This window comes from Salmo salar, chromosome 17 (genome assembly GCF_965601325.2).
Source record: "Salmo salar chromosome 17, fSalSal1, whole genome shotgun sequence".
Classification (NCBI taxonomy): domain Eukaryota; kingdom Metazoa; phylum Chordata; class Actinopteri; order Salmoniformes; family Salmonidae; genus Salmo; species Salmo salar.
The window spans coordinates 76,572,271-76,594,247 of NC_138307.1; the positions used below are offsets into that span (position 1 = coordinate 76,572,271).

At 43.1% G+C, this 21,977-nt stretch overlaps 1 protein-coding gene across 2 annotated transcripts; it reads right to left on the reverse strand.

Moving 5' to 3' along the window:
- Window positions 1-1,263: 1,263 nt before the first annotated feature.
- LOC106609823 (tetraspanin-8) lies at window positions 1,264-20,462 on the reverse strand. Of its 2 annotated transcripts, XM_045700289.2 has the most exons (10): window positions 20,201-20,462; window positions 19,865-19,986; window positions 4,731-4,796; window positions 4,342-4,458; window positions 3,933-4,007; window positions 3,598-3,693; window positions 3,195-3,293; window positions 2,746-2,856; window positions 2,497-2,580; window positions 1,264-2,034 (listed from the first exon to the last, which is right to left on the reverse strand). In XM_045700289.2, exons 4-10 carry the CDS (start codon window positions 4,447-4,449, stop codon window positions 1,906-1,908), a joined length of 702 nt encoding a protein of 233 aa, XP_045556245.2. In that variant the 5' UTR covers window positions 4,450-4,458; window positions 4,731-4,796; window positions 19,865-19,986; window positions 20,201-20,462; the 3' UTR covers window positions 1,264-1,905. The 2 variants fall into 2 exon arrangements, with proteins under 2 accessions (XP_045556245.2, XP_045556244.2); XM_045700288.2 differs by lacking the exons at window positions 19,865-19,986; window positions 20,201-20,462 and adding an exon at window positions 5,614-6,981.
- Between the last annotated feature and the right edge of the window lie 1,515 nt (window positions 20,463-21,977).

Sequence of the window (21,977 nt, forward strand, 5' to 3'; positions counted from 1 at the left end):
CATAGTACAATGGCAGTATAATGCATTCAATAAATAAACCCCCCAAGGTCAAAAGAGGTTGGTTGGTGTTATATTGATGAATTTATATACCAGTATGGAAACTTTCTGATAAAGTCAGAGGCAGGCTACTTGTTGGTCTTAGTTTTCTGTAAAGAAAAAGGGAAATAGTTGCTGTAAAAAAGGGGTAATACTTTCTGTTTTAATAGTACCGTTTTTTGCTAATGTTTGGGTTCCTTGTGTTGCCAACCTGAAATGTGGGAGAAAGTGAGGTATATGGTAGCCACATTTTAGGCATTTTGTAATCATTTACACTATTTATAGTCAATGGGTGTTCCGCTTGTTTCGGCACTCTGAGGAAGCCGCTTGCTCTAGTAGTGGTTGCTTCATGCACTCTCTCTCTACAGTGGCTCTCGCGCTAGCCTGCCTAGTCAGTGAGTCATTTGAATGAGTGAGAAAACTGAAGAGAGAAGTAAATATTTTAAACATTATCACAGTGAGCGAGTTATAAAGCATAGGATATGAAACACCAAGTTAAGCGGAGTGTAATGATATAATTGTTATTTTTTGATGAGGTTCTGAGTTGAATTAATTTATAAAAGTCTTATCATAGAGCTAACGTTGGCTAAAGTTATCTCCAGTCAAGCTAGCCTGTCGTAGTAATGGCGACAGGACCAACGAACATTCACACAGAGTGGAAACAAAGGGAAACATTCTAATTTGCTGTTTTAAGGGATATGTTGAGCATTACATTATTAAAATGTATCTATGAGATAAAATGGTAATTTATACCTTTTTACAAATAGTGTTTTAGTACGTTGGATATTTGGAATGTATAAGACTAGCCAAGTCAGTTGAACGAGAGACAGCCAACTGAAAACTGTATTGAAGAGCGAAGCACCAGATAAACTATTTTAAATCTTTAAGGTTTCAGACTCAATTAACAGGTGTGCCTTGTTAAAAGTTAATTAGTGGAATTTCTTTCCTTCTTAATGCATTTGAGCCAATCAGTTGTGTTGTGTCAAGGTAGGGGTGATATACAGAATATATGCCTATTTGGTTAAATACCAAGTCCATATTACGGTAAGAACGACAGTCCATCATTACTTTAAGACATGAAGGTCAGTCAATGCGGAGAATTTCCAGAACTTTTGAAAGTTTCTTCAAGTGCAGTCGCAAAAACCAACAAGCGCTATGATGAAATTGGCTCTCATGAGGACCGCCACTGTAACGCGGGTCGTATGACGGCGACCAAGGCGCAGCGTGTATAGTGCTCATATTTACTTTTTAATGAAAATACTTCAACAAAACAACAAAACGACCGACAACAGTTCTGTCAGGACACTTGCCAAAACGGAAAACAACTACCCACAAAAACCCAGGAAGAAAAACCCCTACTTAAATATGAATCAGAGGCAACGAGGACCAGCTGCGTCCAATTGGAGATCAACCCCAAACAACCCCAACATAGAAATAGAAAAACTAGAACTAAACATAGAAATAGAAAACATAGAAAGACACAAAACACCCCCTGTCACGCCCTGACCTACTCTACTTTAGAAAATGACATCTTACTAGGGTCAGGATGTGACAGCCACAGGAAAGGAAGAACCCAGAGTTAAACAGTTATACTTTGGACAACACAGCAGAGATGTCTAACAATGTCCTTAGTTGTCCTTCCAAGTGTGTTATGGGTATGTACATAATATGAGTACATTGCTAGCCTGATCCCAGATCTGTTTGTGGTCATGCCCATGTTAAATCCATGTCATTGCCAAGCCAACTCTTTGTCACCCATTGTCGTGTTTGGCTTGACACAAATGAGTGACAGGAGTTGTCATGATGGCACAAACAGACTGGCACTCAGACTAGTGCATTGAGTATCCTTCATAAGAGGACCATTTCATTTCAGACACTCTCTGCTGTGTCACACAGCTCTCTGTACTGAGGTGGTTGAGAGGTGAAGATCACAGGTGGCACATCAACCTTTCTTCTCATCTGGCAGAGTATTGTGATGGCCAGGGCAACTCCAATATCCTGAGGACCAGACACACAGTAACGGCTCAGTCAGGATTGATGGAGCAGGTGACTAGGTGCTGAGTGTGATAGATAATGGTTAAATCAAATAGGCCTACACTCGAGAGGTACGGTAAAAATCACTATGGTACAGCGCTGGGGTCAATTCATCCATCCTTCAGTTAGCATCCTGACTTTCAGATGTTTTAATTGTTGTTGTTTACTTGTATGTACTGTGTACTGCAATTCAGCTTTTAGCTGCCAAGTACGGCCTGTGTGTAATAATTATAATAAACCAGTACTACTACTAATGCAAAAAAAAAGGTAGTCAATTGAAATTAATTTCCTGAATTGAAAAATCCACATCCACTACGGACAATTTTCAATTTGGGAATTGAATTTCAATTGATTTGATTGAAAAAACTGAATGGACCCCAACCCTGGAAAGGTTAAATAGTACAGACATAGATATGAAATACTTACCCATAATGCTTGAAGTGCTACTAATGGTCCTATCATCGGGCTGATTCCATAGCCCACCAAAGAGATCAGGATGGGAAGACATGGCTGAAAATGACAAATTAAGAGTTTATCATTTTGTGAGAAAAACAAGAGTATATATGTCCGTATTATATCAGAAGTTTATTGTATCAATGAGTACTGTAAATCATATTTGTGTATCAAACTAGAATTATGGCATTGTAATGGTGTAGTGGAATGACATGTTTTTACCTCTTTATATACCAGCATGTGTTCATCCATTAGTCCCTTGTGGTCATCATCCTCAGACATATCACTGTTGGGATAGTGAATAACACATCTTGTATTGTTACCACGAGCAACCTGAAATAGAATGTGACATGGGTTCATAAAAATATATCAATTGATCTTACCGAAAGACATAACAGATTTATTTAACACAGACTGACACACTGAATCTGATCCTCCTCAGCATACACACAACAACAACATCATCAACAACAACAAGTTAACTTATTTAACACAGACTGACACACTGAATCTGATCCTCCTCAGCATACACACAACAACAACATCAACAACAACAACAAGTTAACTTATTTAACACAGACTGACACACTGAATCTGATCCTCCTCAGCATACACACAACAACAACATCAACAACAACAACAAGTTAACTTATTTAACACAGCAGACTCACACATTTAAAGTTTGTTGAGTCCTCATCAGAACAGAGACAGGAGAGGGGGATGTCTGTGCCCCAGTCTTGGTAGCCTTGTACGAGCCCACAGCATTTTAACTGAAAGTGAAGGAAACAGAACAACAGACATTTTAAAAACACTTAATGATTTCCAGAACTAGAAGGTGTTGAAGAACACTCCATGGAGACATGAAAGTGCTTTAAGTCCAGGACCAGGTTTACATCATCTGTGTCCGGGAAACACATTGCAGACACTTTTTATCCAAAACAACCCCATTTGTACAGTTGCTACCAGCCCTAAAGACACACACATAGAAAAACCTACATCACTGCAAAGGTGGAAGCACACACCCTGTCCTGGATTGGCCGAGACCCTAAGAAGTACTCAATGAAGGTGACTTACGTTAGCTTGAAAGTAGTACATCTTTTCTATATCGTTTTGTTTCGCTCCACTGAGAGGCACCATGGCTAGGTCTTCCTTTCTGCTTAACTCCTCCATCTTGAAATGAATGAGGTTTACATTGAATGTTATATTCACAGCTAAAACCTATACAGTAATCATCTACGACTTTGCTAGGAACAGACTGAATTATCAAGAGTCAGATATATTCCCCCATCATGCTTAATACTATAACATTTAACTATAACTTCTCTAATATATTTTCACCAGAACAGCAAATAAACATTGGCTCAAGGTTGAATTCAAAAGGTAAGATACATATAGGCTATGGACTGTACCTCGTGTTTGGCTTGATATACTTTCACACAAGCCCCAAACAGGTAAAGGCTGGCCAGTGACATACCTACTGAAAACTACACACACATATAGGGGTTGTCAAGCAAAATCAATACAAAAGGTTAATTCAAATCAAAATCACGTCAAACCATATCACACTTTCTGGGAAACATGTTGGAAACAGGTCATGGGAAAATTGTTGATTGGCTTCAGTAGAGTTCTAAGGCATGCCATGACCTGTCAGAAAAGAACCGTTTGCAGGAGAGGAAACGTCACGTCGGTAGACACTTGCCTGGTCCCAGATCTGTTTGTGTTATATAGCCAACCCCTATGGTCATTGTCCAAGACAACACCAACAGATCTGGGACCAGGGAAGCTACCACTTTAGGGCACAGGTCTTGGCAAGCTTACCAGAATCACAGCCCACTTCTTCTCCTTACAAGCTCCATAGACCCCAGAGATTGAAAGGGCCAGGGTTGCTGCTGCTAGGACATACATAACTGTTATACCTGGCAGCATCTTGTCTATCTGTGAATAGGGAGACAAGTCAAATTCATGAAATGGAAATTCTGGGTTTATAATCATAATATTACAATGATACTAATGGACTCTAGCCTGGTCTCAGATCTGTTTATGCTGTATAGCCAACTCCTATGGTTGTTGTCATGCTAAACTCTGTAGGAGTTGGAAAGACAGTACAAACAGATCTGGGACCAGGCTAGATGGACACATCATTATTATAACAAAATGTGTATGACATAATAAGGAAATGTAATAGGGGCTATAAAAATAACAATTACTTCTTTTGATTGGTGGAAGTACCCATGTCCAAATAATGTGATGGCCAGCAAGAGGGTGCTGATGATCTGAAGAGAATACAACACATGATACAATCAATCATTACAATGTACAGGGTATTATACTGAGAATTCTACTGATATTGCACAGTAAAGGTTGATACAGTAATTTGTTTCAGAGGGTGCTGATGATCTGAAGAGAATACAACACATGATACAATCAATCATTACAATGTACAGGGTATTATACTGAGAATTCTACTCAGGCTTCATCATGAGTCATGAGGGATGGAATTATTTACAGGGTTTGTGAGCAGGGGGTTCATGAGTTTACAATATATCATATGTATCATTTATAAATAGCCTATAAATGATGATATGAATAGCTGAAATGTTAATTTAGTTGGCTGTTTACTAATCAAATATACTTACAAACCCTTTGTGGTATGCCGTGTGTCTGAGTTAATAAGCATGACATAACTTTATAACATGCTGCAGCTTAAGTACAATATGCTGAGACAATAAATAAATATGTTGAACACATCCCCACAAGCCACACCTAAAAAAAACAGATTCCAGTGAAAGTTTAAACATGACAGCTGACAGCTCAAAGGGTAACTACGTAGGCTACAAAATGTATATTTTGTTTTAGTTCTTTGTTCAGTAAACTAGATGAGAACAATCGGCGAATATTTTTTTTAATGTAAGCAGCACCTCTCACTGCTTGGGGACCCCACCGAGCGCATAAAAACTAAAAAAGCGCTGCAATAAATGTAAGAATGGAAGTGATATAACAAAACTTGTCTACTGTCATAAGTGACCGATAAAAAAAAACGAGTTCATCAACTGGAATAAAATAAGGCCAATAGACTGGAAGATCACTTACCCCTGTCAAGACACATACGAAAATGAACGCCCGTTTTACCCAGATATTAATTCTTCCCATTTTAATATTTGGTTATGATAAAAACAACATTTTGGATAAGTGGTTCACTTCAGAGAGCGGCTAACTTAAATCCAGAAAAAAGATCGTCCGATGTCTTTAACCGGTTCTTCTTCTCAGCATGAGCGTGTTGACATTGCCTGACGACTCAAACTGAATTATTCCGCTGCTCTATGTTCGCTACATACTTCGGAGAAAAACTAAGGTCCATGGGCGTGGCGTATCGTTTTGCCGGAGCAAGGAGTTTGATGTTGACATACTGCTGAATGGTGTTTTGTTACATGGGAGGGACTAGCCCACATGTTATGTTGGCCAGTGCACGATGGCTAGAGATCAGGCAGGCTAAAAGGAACTACATGGTCAATCTGCATTGGCCCTGCAGCACTTATGGTGATAGCAGCGCAGAACTGTTGACGTTTTGATCCCAGCGCGACCGAAATGAAGCGCCCCGCACGTTTGGCCTCACACGCCAGCAGTGAACACTTTGGGGAAACAACGCTGTGCTGCATATCTCACCGCTTTCTTTCATGTGCTATGCTCTCCTGAAGTCAAATAATCAACACTTCTTCATATTGATTAAATGGATTGTGGTCAGTTAACCAATGGATTAGGCTGTCAATATTACAAGTGCTATGCAACAAACTATATCGTGATTTTCCATGAAGAAACGTTATGTTTCTGCAAAATTTCGGTAGTGCAGGAATCAACCCCCGCAAAATGTTTAAGGCCAAGGCTTCATTTCAGTAGCGCAGGAACATGCAACATAGCTTTTTGTTTCTGCAAGCCTGCTATCGTTCGAGGTGTTTCTGCAAAATGTTCACTGCTATCGTTCGAGGCCAAGGCTTCATTTCGGTAGCACAGGAATCAACCCCCCTCCAGTGTTGTCAACTCCTCAGTAAGGAAAGTAGCTATTGGCTGTCCTAAAAGTCACTAGAAGTTGCTAAATGACGCCATCGCCTAATTTGCATAATTGGCCATGTGCATGTAATTGTGATGGACACTGTATAACTTGGTGGGCGAGACAAAAAGTGAGTAAAAAACACCCTAAATATGTTTAGAACTACAAATGAACTTTCTTCTGTCGATTCTTGTTTTATTTAATGTCACAATTCCAACCCTCCTCCTTTATCCGGGCTTGGGACCGGCAAAAGTGACCCAAAAGAGACACTGGCGGAGTTACTTATTTTTTTATTTATTCGTTTTTTAGCTTAGTTTTCTTAATTTTGTTTGGTTTATAACCTTATGGTCCATTTAGGAGCCTACAACAAGTCACAGTAAAACATGAACATTTTTAACCATAACATATATATATATATATATATATACACACAGGTAACTGCCAAAATAAAGGAAACATCAACATAATGTGGTTTAATAGGGCGTTGGGGCACCACGAGCCAAAAGGGCTTCAATGCACCTTGGCATAGATTCTAACTAGACCTTGAGACAATGTTTGTTTGCTGTTCTGGTGGAAAATATTTGAGAAGTTATTGTATGATGGTGCAATACATCTGATTCTTGATAATTCAATGTACTGTATCTGTCCATTTCAAATTCAGAACTGATTCTAGGTTTCAGCTGTGAATATAACACTCAATGTTAACTTGATTCATTTCAAGATGGAGGAGTTAATCAGAGAGGAACATCTAGCTATGATGCCTCTAAGTGGAGCGAATCAAACAGATTTAGAAGGGCTATACAACATACAGACTAAAGTAAGTCACCTTTATTTAATGCTTCTTATGGTCACTGCTTGTGCCAATTCACAGCCCCAGAGTGCCCCAATGTGTCTTTAGGGCCGGTTTTCCATATTATGTCAATCTAGGCCTGGACTAAAAGCACTTTCATTGGAGATTTCTCCAGGTTCTTCCAGGACTAGGCCTTAACTATACCTGGTAAATCATGTTTTTATAATGTCTGTTTCCTTCACTTTCAGTTCAAATGCTGTGGGCTCGTACAAGGCTACCAAGACTGGGGCACAGACATCCCCCTCTCCTGTCTCTGTTCTGTTCTGATGAGGACTCAACAAACTTTAAATGTTTGAGTCTGCTGTGTTAAATAAGTTAACTTGATTCTGGTGTTATGTGTATGCTGAGGAGGATGGGTTTCAATGTGTCAGTCTGTGTTAAAAATGTTATCACTCAAATATGAAAGTGTAAATCTGTTGTCTTTTGGTAAGAGCAATTCATTTTTTGATTTTATTATTTCTTTCTAAAACAGACGATGAGGACAGTGATAAGACAACCATACATAAACTGAGGAAGATGTACATGACAAAACTGTAAAAGCAACAAAAACGATAGAACACATTTGGACCAGACAATTATCATGGATGACATGATGCAGCCTAATAAGAAATCATGCAGCTAAAGTAAAGCACTGTTTTAAACCATGTCACATTCTATTTCAGGTTGCTCCTGGTAACAATACAAGATGTGTTATTCACTATCCCAACAGTGATATGTCTGAGGATGATGACCACAAGGGACTAATGGATGAACACATGCTGGTATATAAAGAGGTAAAAACATGTCATTCCACTACACCATTGCATTCCCACTGGGCAAAAATTGGTTGAATGAATGTTGTTTCCACGTCATTTCAACCCCAAAAATAAATGTCATGATGTTGAATCAACGTGGAAAACTGATTGGCTATGCCAAAAGTCATCAACGTAAGGGCTTTTTTTCGATTATTTTACCCAACTTTTAACCTTAATCTAATGACATGGTGAATTTTATGGTTGATTTCATGTTGTATCCATGTTAGATGACAACTCAACCGATTGTAAATCAAAACTAGATGCTGAACTGACGTCTGTGCCCAGTGGGTTGTCATACTTCTAGTTTGGTATAGTTACACACAACTACACAAAGTTTACATAATCATTGATACATTTAAATAACAGATACATCAATTCAATCAATGAATGTTTTTTTTGTTCAAATTCTGATATCATTCGGACTTCTATACTCTTGTTTTTCTCACAAAATTACAAATTCTTAATTTTTCACTTTCAGCCATGCCTTCCCATCCTGATCTCTGAAGTAACATTGATAATGAACCTGTTTATAGGAATATTAATAGCACTTAGTGTTATCGGTATGTATTTCCAATCTGTCTTTACTAATTCACCATTCCAGGGTTGGGGTCAATTCAGCTTTCAATTCAATCAATTGAATTCAATTCCTGAATTGGAAAATTGTCCATTGTTTTTTTATGTGGATTTTTCCATTCAGGAAGTGAATTTCAATTGACTATACCTGAATTGAAAACTGATTTGACCCAAATGCACTACCATACTTTTTTTACCATAGGTTTTGAGTGTAGGCCTATTTGATTCAACCATTACTACCTTTCACATTCAGTGAGGCCGGCTGGACGAACCGCCAAATTCTCTAAAACGACGTTGGAGGCAACTTATGGTAGAGAAATTAACATAAAATACTCTGGCAACAGCTCTGGTGAACATTCCTGCAGTCAGCATGCCAATTGCACGCTAGATCAAAACTTGAGACGTCTGTGGCGTTGTTGTGACAAAACTGCCTTTTAATGTCCCTAGCACAAGGTGCACCTTTGTAATGATCATGCTGTTTAATCAGCTTTTCATATGCCACACCTGTCAGGTGGATGTATTATCTTGGCAAAGGAGAAATGCTCACTATCAGAGATGTTAACAAATTTGTGCACAACATTTTAGAGAAATATGCTTTTTGTGCATATGAACAATTTCTGGGTTATTTTATTTCAGCTCATGAAACATGGGACCAACACTACATGTTGCGTTTATATTTTTCTTCAGTTTATATCAGTCGTTTTTTTGGTCCCTAGCATGGCAGGAAAATAAAATTGTTACTATTATGGCAGGAGAAATTGTGGCGGTAGTGACCAAATATATATATTTTTAAATTGTACTAGCTACTGTAAAATGTTGTACTAGCAGCACGTGGTGAAACATGAAAGCATGGTAGTTGTTTACCATGTATTATGATGGTCTGTGTCCCACCATTTTTCTGGTAAAGTGACCAAAAACGTTGTCATTTATGGTACTCACATGATGCAATATTGACTACTCGCCCTGCAACAGCAAAGCATAGGCCTAGTACTCTCTTTAACCCCTTTAGCTCATGGTGAAAAACCACAACACACGTGGTCTAGTAGTGTAGTGTACCCTCTTAAACCTAGGGAGCTGGATAGAGTATGGTGAGAAGAATGACGAAAACTTGAAGATTTAAAATAGTTTATCTGGTGCTTCTCTCTTCAATACAGTTTTCAGTTGTCTCTCTCCCGTTCAACTGACTTGGCTAGTCTTATACATTCCAAATATCCAACGTACTAAAACACTATTTGTAAAAAGGTATAAATTACCATTTTATCTCATAGATACATTTTAATGTAATTCTCAGAATATCCCTAAAAACAGCAAGTTAGAATGTTTCCCTTTGTTTCCACTTTCTGTGAATGTTCGTTGGTCCTGTCGCCATTACTACGGCAGGCTAGCTTGACTGGAGATAACTTTAGCCAACGTTAGCTCTATGATAAGACTTTTATAAATTAATTCAACTCAGAACCTCATCAAAAAATAACAATTATATCATTACACTCCGCTTAACTTGGTGTTTCATATCCTATGCTTTATAACTCGCTCACTGTGATAATGTTTAAAATATTTACTTCTCTCTTCAGTTTTCTCACTCATTCAAATGACTCACTGACTAGGCAGGCTAGCGCGAGAGCCACTGTAGAGAGAGAGTGCATGAAGCAACCACTACTAGAGCAAGCGGCTTCCTCAGAGTGCCGAAACAAGCGGAACACCCATTGACTATAAATAGTGTAAATGATTACAAAATGCCTAAAATGTGGCTACCATATACCTCACTTTCTCCCACATTTCAGCTTGGCAACACAAGGAACCCAAACATTAGCAAAAAACGGTACTATTAAAACAGAAAGTATTACCCCTTTTTCACAGCAACTATTTCCCTTTTTCTTTACAGAAAACTAAGACCAACAAGTAGCCTGCCTCTGACTTTATCAGAAAGTTTCCATACTGGTATATAAATTCATCAATATAACACCAACCAACCTCTTTTGACCTTGGGGGGTTTATTTATTTAATACATTATACTGCGATTGTACTATGATAAAACACAAATAAATATGGTATTTCCAAATACATGATCTCCGTAGCCGATGTGAGTAAGACCTTTAAACAGGTTAACAATAACAAGGCCCCAGGACCAGGACGCGTACTCAGAGCATGCACTGACCAGTTGGCAAGTGTCTTCATTTACATTTTCAATCTCTTACCCAGTCTGTAATACCTACATGTTACAAGCAGACCACCGTAGTCCCTGTGCCCAAGGACGCCAAGATAACCTGCGTAAATGACTATCGCCCCGTAACACTCACATCTGTAGCCATGAAAAGCTTTGAAAGGCTTATCATGAATCACATCAACACCATCATCCCAGACACCCTGGACCTACTCCAATTTGCATACCGCCCCAATAGATCCACAGATGACGCAATCTCTATTGCACTCCACACTGCCCTTTCCCACTTGGACAAAAGGAACACCTACATGAGAATGCTGTTCATTGACTACAGTTCAGCATTCAGCACCATAGTGCCCTCCAAGCTCATCCAGGGACTGAAAACACTCTCTCTGCAACTGGATCCTGGTGAACACCTCCCTCTGCAACTGGATCCTGGTGAACACCTCCCTCTGCAACTGGATGCTGGTGAACACCTCCCTCTGCAACTGGATGCTGGTGAACACCTCCCTCTGCAACTGGATCCTGGTGAACACCTCCCTCTGCAACTGGATCCTGGTGAACACCTCCCTCTGCAACTGGATCCTGGTGAACACCTCCCTCTGCAACTGGATCTTGGACTTCCCAACGGGACGCCCCCAGGTGGTGAGTGTCGGCAACAACACATCCTCCACGTTGACCGCAGCGCGTACGGCCCGGTACATCACTGGGGCAGAGCTCCCTGCCATCCAGGACCTCTATACCTCATTGTGTATCTATTATTACATGTTTGACTCTTCTATTATTTCTCTATTTTTCTTTCTCTCTGCATTGTGGGAAGGGCTCGTAAGTAAGCATTTCACTAATAGTCCATACCTGTTGTTGATGAAGCATGTGACAAATACAATTTGAAGGATGTTTTCATGTCATGTTGACAGTCAATATTAAGACCACTGATATCACACACTGTTAAAAATCCTTTCTTAAACCCTCAAGTTATCTTTATTGTTCCCATTGGGAGATTTGTTATGCAGTCAGGGATCAACAATACAAAATGACAACATTAAAAACAGTGACAACCATACAAACGATATGGAGCGAGTTTGGAGCGAGCAGTCGCACTACGCATCGCTCCACAGGTAATATTACACTTCACTACATTACAACGGCTTGATTTGTTTGATCTGAGCAATTCTTCTTAGCTAGCTACATAGCTGTCTTTGTATCAAAGATAATTGTGTAGTTTAGAGTAATTGAGTAATTATCGAGGCTAGCTATCTTCGTCCTCCTAACGTAGCCAACACTGCTAGCTGCTAGCTAGCTAGTCATCACTGCTAGCTAGCCAACTTCTACCGACTAGCAGCACTGCAGAAACTATTACATTACAACGTAACGACTTGATTAGTGTGGTATTAGTGTTAGTTAGCCAGCTACATAGTTGTCTTTGCTGTCTCTGTATCTAAGATAATAGTGTAGTTTGAGTAATTATCGAGGTGAGCTAGCCAGCCGCGGCGCCAGACTTAGTCAACACACCTAGTCATCATTAACCCACTGCTAGCTAGCCAACCGTTACCGACTAGCAGCGCTGTAGATACTAATACTAATACTTTACAACGGAACGATTTGACTAGTGCAGTGTTAGCTAGCTAGCTACTTAGTTGTCTTTGTCATAGCTTGATAATTGTGTAGTTTAGTAATTACCGAGGTTAGCTAGCCAGCCATCGAGGTTAGCTAGCCAGCTATTTCCGTCCCCCGCGACACCATTTATCCTAACCCAGCCAACTATTACCGACGAGTAGCATTGTAGAAACCAAATACATTACTAGGAACGTCTTGATTAGTGTTATGTTAGCTAGCTAGCTACAAAGTTGCTTTGTATCATGACAAGGTGTAGTACTGAAACTATCGAGGTTACCTAGCCAGCTACACGTTCAAAGTCTACAACGCAGCCACTGCTAGCTAGCCTACTCCACCAGCCAGCAGTACTGTATCATTTTCGTCATTTTAGTCAATAAGATTTTTGCAACGTAAGCTTAACTTTCTGAACATTCGAGACGTGTAGTCCATTTGTCATTCCAATCTCCTTTGCATTAGCGTAGCCTCTTCTGTAGCTTGTCTACTATGTGTCTGTCTATCCCTGTTCTCTCCCCTCTGCACAGGCCATACAAACGCTCCACACCGCGTGGCCGCTGCCACTCTAACCTGGTGGTCCCAGCACGCACGACCCACGTGGAGTTCCAGGTCTCCGGCAGCCTCTGGAACTGCCGGTCTGCGGCCAACAAGGCTGAGTTCATCTCAGCCTATGCTACCCTCCAGTCCCTAGACTTCCTGGCGCTGACGGAAACATGGACTACCACAGATAACACTGCTACTCCTACTGCTCTCTCCTCGTCTGCCTACGTGTTCTCGCATACCCCTAGAGCATCGAGCCAGCGGGGTGGTGGCACTGGAATCCTCATCTCTCCCAAGTGGACATTCTCTCTTTCTCCCCTGACCCATCTGTCTATCTCCTCATTTGAATTCCATGCTGTCACAGTTACCAGCCCTTTCAAGCTTAACATCCTTATCATTTATCGCCCTCCAGGTTCCCTTGGAGAGTTCATCAATGAGCTTGACGCCTTGATAAGTTCCTTTCCTGAGGATGGCTCACCTCTCACAGTTCTGGGTGACTTTAACCTCCCCACGTCTACCTTTGACTCATTCCTCTTTGCCTCCTTCTTTCCACTCCTCTCCTCTTTTGACCTCACCCTCTCACCCTCCCCCCCTACTCACAAGGCAGGCAATACGCTTGACCTCATCTTTACTAGATGCTGTTCTTCCACTAATCTCATTGCAACTCCCCTCCAAGTCTCCGACCACTACCTTGTATCCTTTTCCCTCTCGCTCTCATCCAACACTTCTCACTCTGCCCCTACTCGGATGGTATTGCGACGTCCCAACCTTCGCTCCCTCTCTCCCGCTACTCTCTCCTCTTCCATCCTATCATCTCTTCCCTCTGCTCAAACCTTCTCCAACCTATCTCCTGATTCTGCCTCCTCAACCCTCCTCTCCTCCCTCTCTGCATCCTTTGATTTTCTCTGTCCCCTATCCTCCAGGCCGGCTCGGTCCTCCCCTCCTGCTCCGTGGCTCGACGACTCACTGCGAGCTCACAGAACAGGGCTCCGGGCAGCCGAGCGGAAATGGAGGAAAACTCGCCTCCCTGCGGACCTGGCATCCTTTCACTCCCTCCTCTCTACATTTTCCTCTTCTGTCTCTGCTGCTAAAGCCACTTTCTACCACTCTAAACTCCAAGCATCTGCCTCTAACGCTAGGAAGCTCTTTGCTACCTTCTCCTCCCTCCTGAATCCTCCTCCCCCTCCTCCCTCTCTGCGGATGACTTCGTCAACCATTTTGAAAAGAAGGTTGACGACATCCGATCCTCGTTTGCTAAGTCAAACGACACCGCTGGTTCTGCTCACACTGCCCTACCCTGTGCTTTGACCTCTTTCTCCCCTCTCTCTCCAGATGAAATTTCGCGTCTTGTGACGGCCGGCCGCCCAACAACCTGCCCACTTGACCCTATCCCCTCCTCTCTTCTCCAGACCATTTCCGGAGACCTTCTCCCCTACCTCACCTCGCTCATCAACTCATCCTTGACCGCTGGCTACGTCCCTTCCGTCTTCAAGAGAGCGAGAGTTGCACCCCTTCTGAAAAAACCTACACTCGATCCCTCCGATGTCAACAACTACAGACCAGTATCCCTTCTTTCCTTTCTCTCCAAAACTCTTGAACGTGCCGTCCTTGGCCAGCTCTCTTGCTATCTCTCTCAGAATGACCTTCTTGATCCTAATCAGTCAGGTTTCAAGACTGGGCATTCAACTGAGACTGCTCTTCTCTGTGTCACGGAGGCTCTCCGCACTGCTAAAGCTAACTCTCTCTCCTCTGCTCTCATCCTTCTAGACCTATCTGCTGCCTTTGATACTGTGAACCATCAGATCCTCCTCTCCACCCTCTCCGAGCTGGGCATCTCCGGCGCGGCCCACGCCTGGATTGCGTCCTACCTGACAGGTCGCTCCTACCAGGTGGCGTGGCGAGAATCTGTCTCCGCACCATGTGCTCTCACCACTGGTGTCCCCCAGGGCTCTGTTCTAGGCCCTCTCCTATTCTCGCTATACACCAAGTCACTTGGCTCTGTCATATCCTCACATGGTCTCTCATATCATTGCTATGCAGATGACACACAATTAATCTTCTCCTTTCCCCCTTCTGATAACCAGGTGGCGAATCGCATCTCTGCATGTCTGGCAGACATATCAGTGTGGATGACGGATCACCACCTCAAGCTGAACCTTGGCAAGACGGAGCTGCTCTTCCTCCCGGGGAAGGACTGCCCGTTCCATGATCTCGCCATCACGGTTGACAACTCCCTTGTGTCCTCCTCCCAGAGTGCTAAGAGCCTCGGCGTGACCCTGGACAACACCCTGTCGTTCTCCACTAACATCATGGCGGTGACCCGATCCTGTAGGTTCATACTCTACAACATTCGCAGAGTACGACCCTGCCTCACACAGGAAGCGGTGCAGGTCCTAATCCAGGCACTTGTCATCTCCCGTCTGGATTACTGTAACTCGTTGTTGGCTGGGCTCCCTGCCTGTGCCATTAAACCCCTACAACTCATCCAGAACGCCGCAGCCCGTCTGGTGTTCAAAATTCCCAAGTTCTCTCACGTCACCCCGCTCCTCCACTCTCTCCACTGGCTTCCAGTCGAAGCTCGCATCCGCTACAAGACCATGGTGCTTGCCTACGGAGCTGTGAGGGGAACGGCACCTCCGTACCTTCAGGCTCTGATCAGGCCCTACACCCAAACAAGGGCACTGCGTTCATCCACCTCTGGCCTGCTGGCCCCCCTACCTCTGCAGAAGCACAGTTCCCGCTCAGCCCAATCAAAACTGTTCGCTGCTCTGGCACCCCAATGGTGGAACAAGCTCCCTCACGACGCCAGGACAGCGGAGTCAATCACCACCTTCCGCAGACACCTGAAACCCCACCTCTTTAAGGAATACCTGGGATAGGATAAAGTAATCCTTCTAACCCCCCCTTAAAAGATTTAGATGCACTATTGTAAGTGGTTGTTCCACTGGATATTATAAGGTGAATGCACCAATTTGTAAGTCGCTCTGGATAAGAGTGTCTGCTAAATGACTTAAATGTAAATGTAAATGTAACATGAAACAATAAGATTGATATAAAGGAGCAATCATTGTGCTGAAGTGCAGCAATAAATCAACATTTAATTTAATGTGCAGATTCAGAAAGTTTATGGGCTGTGGGATAAAATAGTTATTGTATCTGTTGCTATTGAGTTTGGGAAGTCTAAAACGTCAACCTAAGGGGAGAAGTACAAAATGGTCAAGGAGGAGGTGATCAGGACAGTCTAGGATACTGTTAGCTCTCCCCACCACATGCTTTCTGAATGTCACTGAGAGCTGTGCCTGTTGCACCCTGATGACCTGTCTGGCCACCTTAACCACACTGTCTGGCCACCTTAACCACACTGTCTGGCCACCTTAACCACACTGTCTGGCCACCTTAACCACACTGTCTGGCCACCTTAACCACACTGTCTGGCCACCTTAACCACCCTGTCCAATCTAAACAGTCTCATCATTGTCTTGCTGACATTAAAACAGTTCATCTTTGTCAACAACAAAACGCCGCTGCTGTCCCTTTATACAGACGGCCTCTGTGTTCTCCTTAAACGTCAACTATTGTCCAGCACTGTTCCCAGGTACTTGTAGGTACTGACCAGCTCAATGTCCTTTCCCATGACCACAGTGGGTGTGGGGTTCAGTGGCTGCCTTCTAAAGTCAATGGCCATATCTTTAGTTTTGGAGACATTCTGTTGGAGGAAGAAGTTTTCACACCATGACACAAAGTCATCTACCAGAGGCCCATGCTCAGACTCTCCATCCTGTAGTAGACTGACGATGACAGTCATCAGCAAACTTTATGATGTGCCTGTTTTCATATTGGCTACCACAGTCATTACTGTATAGTATGTACAGGAGAGGAGAGAGCATGCAACCTTGTGGTGATCCGGTGGAGTAGGCAGAGCTGCTTTGACCTGACACCATTAACTCCCACTTGTTGGGACCGGTCATTAACTCCCACTTGTTGGGACCGGTCATTAACTCCCACTTGTTGGGACCGGTCATTTACTCCCACTTGTTGGGACCGGTCATTAACTCCCACTTGTTGGGACCGGTCATTAACTCCCACTTGTTGGGACCGGTCATTAACTCCCACTTGTTGGGACCGGTCATTTACTCCCACTTGTTGGGACCGGTCATTTACTCCCACTTGTTGGGACCGGTCATTAACTCCCACTTGTTGGGACCGGTCATTAACTCCCACTTGTTGGGACCGGTCATTTACTCCCACTTGTTGGGACCGGTCATTTACTCCCACTTGTTGGGACCGGCCATTAACTCCCACTTGTTGGGACCGGCCATTTACTCCCACTTGTTGGGACCGGCCATTAATTCCCACTTGTTGGGACCGGTCATTAACTCCCACTTGTTGGGACCGGTCATTAACTCCCACTTGTTGGGACCGGTCATTAACTCCCACTTGTTGGGACCGGTCATTAACTCCCACTTGTTGGGACCGGTCATTAACTCCCACTTGTTGGGACCGGTCATTAACTCCCACTTGTTGGGACCGGTCATTTACTCCCACTTGTTGGGACCGGTCATTTACTCACACTTGTTGGGACCGGTCATTTACTCACACTTGTTGGGACCGGTCATTTACTCACACTTGTTGGGACCGGTCATTTACTCACACTTGTTGGGACCGGTCATTTACTCACACTTGTTGGGACCGGTCATTAACTCCCACTTGTTGGGACCGGTCATTAACTCCCACTTGTTGGGACCGGTCATTTACTCCCACTTGTTGGGACCGGCCATTAACTCCCACTTGTTGGGACCGGCCATTTACTCCCACTTGTTGGGACCGGCCATTAATTCCCACTTGTTGGGACCGGTCATTAACTCCCACTTGTTGGGACCGGTCATTAACTCCCACTTGTTGGGACCGGTCATTAACTCCCACTTGTTGGGACCGGTCATTAACTCCCACTTGTTGGGACCGGTCATTTACTCCCACTTGTTGGGACCGGTCATTAACTCCCACTTGTTGGGACCGGTCATTAACTCCCACTTGTTGGGACCGGTCATTTACTCCCACTTGTTGGGACCGGTCATTTACTCCCACTTGTTGGGACCGGTCATTTACTCCCACTTGTTGGGACCGGTCATTAACTCCCACTTGTTGGGACCGGTCATTTACTCCCACTTGTTGGGACCGGTCATTAACTCCCACTTGTTGGGACCGGTCATTTACTCACACTTGTTGGGACCGGTCATTTACTCACACTTGTTGGGACCGGTCATTTACTCACACTTGTTGGGACCGGTCATTTACTCCCACTTGTTGGGACCGGTCATTAACTCCCACTTGTTGGGACCGGTCATTAACTCCCACTTGTTGGGACCGGTCATTTACTCCCACTTGTTGGGACCGGTCATTTACTCACACTTGTTGGGACCGGTCATTTACTCACACTTGTTGGGACCGGTCATTTACTCACACTTGTTGGGACCGGTCATTAACTCCCACTTGTTGGGACCGGTCATTAACTCCCACTTGTTGGGACCGGTCATTTACTCACACTTGTTGGGACCGGTCATTTACTCACACTTGTTGGGACCGGTCATTTACTCACTTGTTGGGACCGGTCATTTACTCACACTTGTTGGGACCGGTCATTTACTCACACTTGTTGGGACCGGTCATTTACTCACACTTGTTGGGACCGGTCATTAACTCCCACTTGTTGGGACCGGTCATTTACTCCCACTTGTTGGGACCGGTCATTAACTCCCACTTGTTGGGACCGGTCATTTACTCCCACTTGTTGAGACCGGTCATTTACTCCCACTTGTTGGGACCGGTCATTAACTCCCACTTGTTGGGACCGGTCTTGGCCTGGGACACAGAAGCACAAACTTTAGAACCTGAGATGGTGGGTGGAGGAAGCCCAGCTAGCAATGAAGAATCGGCCCAGAAGCGGCCCCCTGATTGAATCGACCTGGAATCGGGTGTCGGACTCAGCCCGAAATTAAAATGAATGACTGCCAAGAATCGTCCTGTTTCCGTCTACGTGAACTCAGTCGACTTTTGGCAGTATCTTACCAGAATCCCCCAGAAGCGGCCAGATGCAAATTTAAATAAACATATACAAAATTACAGAATTTAGTAATTTTAAATATTACTAATATAGATTTTATGCATACAAATTATACCCATCCACCCAAAAAAATGTGTGTTGGTGGAAACACCGTACACCTGGTGACCTGTCAGCATGCATGCTCCTAGCCCACCACAGGAGTCGCTACAGCGCCATGGGAGGAGGACATATCAGCCTGCCAAACCTTCCCCTAACTCGGACGACGCTAGGTCAACTGTGCAGGTCTCCTGGTCGTGGCCGGCACGGGTATCGAACTAGCATCTGTAGTAATTTGTAAATCGCTCTGGATAAGAGCGTCTGCTAAATGACTTAAATGTAATGTAAATGCAACGCAGTTTGCACTGTGATGCAGTGTCGTAGACCGCTGCGCCACTCGGGAGGCTTCATCCACCAAGATTTTAATGCTTATCAATTGCCATGCACAAAGTTTCAAAATACTAAAATACTACTTAAACAGGCCTCTCTTAAAATACTTTAATTTAAATGTTAATTGTATTTTTTGATCACAGAAACAATGAGAAAATATGGAAAAATAAATAAATAATGAAATGTTAATTATATAAAGCAGTCTGTGTAATCATCTGCCAGAGAGTAGCCCCAATCGGCCCGAGACCCAAGTAATACATTTGGGACAGATAACTCTCACCGGAATCAGCGCGAGCTCAATCCCCGCATCCTAGCGAGAAGTAATAGTGCCAAAGGCATGACGTCGGCCGAGTCTAACGCTCAACCGGAATCGGCCCAGATCCACCGTGCTACCTGGGAGACCTGTCAGAAAGGGAAATGCACACCCTTAACTAGCTAGCAAAGGTTAGCTAGCTGGATAGATCATGTTTTATTACTTACATTAAATTAGCTGCTGTCAAGGGCAGATTAATACTCTCATAATTAACTATTCTATTATTTTAATTCAATAATTGATTCAGCATTGAAAGCTTATTTGAGTGTGCAACATGAAGTTAACAACGCGCTTGCTAGCTACCTGCTCCTCCAGCAACTTGTTTTCCGCTGTCAGTTTCTCCAGGAGCGAGCTAACTTTCTTCAGCGACTTCAGATCCCCTCCGATTTCTTTCTCTATCAAGTCGACAACGTAGTCGGGGAGTGCTCCATCCCCCGCTCCTGTTTCGGAGTCTTCATCATTTGTCGATATAGGGCTTTGTAGATCAGATTCATCACTTTGTCCGTTTTGCTGCTCTGCAGAGGGCGCCGCCATCTTTCTTCTGCGTCTCTTCCACGTCAACAGCACGCAGATGTAAACACAGCACCAAACACAACCGTCACCGGCAATACACACCCTCTAGTGGTGACAGTTAGTACTGCGGGACCTGTCACGGGTAAACACTTGGGACATTTCCAACTACTACACAATCCATGCTTCCTTCTCTCCTCCGTTCATTGGCTTGGAGTAACCAGTGATATCATAAGTGGAGTGGTGAACGTTTCAGAAGATTACATTTACATTTACATTTGTCATTTAGCAGACGCTCTTATCCAGAGCGACTTACAGTAGTGAATGCATACATTTCATTTCATGCATTTTTTGTATTTTTATAAAAAGCTTTCAAATGAAACAAGCAATTTTACACACGGTAAAAAGTAGTTATCTTGACAATACTGCGTTCCAAAAGAGTAGCAGATTTTAACATTAAACATGTTTGGCTTTACCTTAGGCATCCCTCTCAAGCCCTGTACACTGAGAAGGGACAATAGCAGATAAGGTCAGCTCTAGCAGAGATACAGTGAGCTCAAAGTATTGGGACAGTGTGTTTTGTTTTGGCTATGTACTCCAGCACCTTCGATGCAGACGGTCAGCTTTAATTTGAAGGTATTTTCATCCATATGAGCCGTTTAGAAATGACAGCACTTTTTGTACATGGACTCTTTCCCCCCCCCCCCCCCCCCCATTTTAGGGGCCCAAAAGTATTGTGACAAGTTCACTTGTGTGTATCAAAGTTATCAAAAGTTTATTTGGTCCCATATTCTTAGCACACAATGATTACATCAAGAATTGGATTCATTTGCTGTTTTGTTTGTGTAATTTTGCTAGCTAGCTAATTTGTCCTATTTAGCTAGCTTGCTGTTGCTAGCTAATTTGTCCTGGGATATAAACATTGAGTTCTTATTTTACTTTAGATTAACCGTAGATGTGTTATTTCAGTGATTACTAAAGGAAATTAGGAGTGTTAGGAGTGTTAATTAGGAGTGTTGAGTGTCATGTTGACAATCAAGACCTCACAGGAAACAACTGGGCATACTGTATGTGCTCAGTTATGTAGTTGTTGAACTAATCTGTTACCCAGAAAGGAACAGTTACTTTCCAGCATTTCAAACCTACTGTAAAATAACTATGCCCACCTATCCTTCCTTTGTACATCATTTTCCTGTGAATGGGGAATATTCTTGAGTCTGTTCCGTTACTATCATATGCTTGAGTCTGTTCCGTTACTATCATATGCTTGAGTCTGTTCCGTTACTATCATATGCTTGAGTCTGTTCCGTTACTATCATATGCTTGAGTCTGTTCCGTTACTATCATATGCTTGAGTCTGTTCCGTTACTATCATATGCTTGAGTCTGTTCCATTACTATCATATGCTTGAGTCTGTTCCGTTACTATCATATGCTTGAGTCTGTTCCGTTACTATCATATGCTTGAGTCTGTTCCGTTACTATCTTCCTCTGTACAAAATGTGCTCCAGATGTTTTGCGGGGGTTGCATTGACATTGTTTAACAATTGGCCCTTCTCTGGATTCCTAGG

Bases quoted from the DNA above. Each gene is read 5' to 3' on its own strand.
- LOC106609823 (XM_045700288.2), bottom strand. From the start codon at position 5,673: ATGGGAAGAATTAATATCTGGGTAAAACGGGCGTTCATTTTCGTATGT. The intron at 4,459-4,730 runs GTAATTGTTATT...CCCTATTCACAG, and splicing joins ACTTCCACCAATCAAAAGAA to ATAGACAAGATGCTGCCAGG. The intron at 2,581-2,745 runs GTAAAAACATGT...TGTCATTTTCAG, and splicing joins ACATGCTGGTATATAAAGAG to CCATGTCTTCCCATCCTGAT.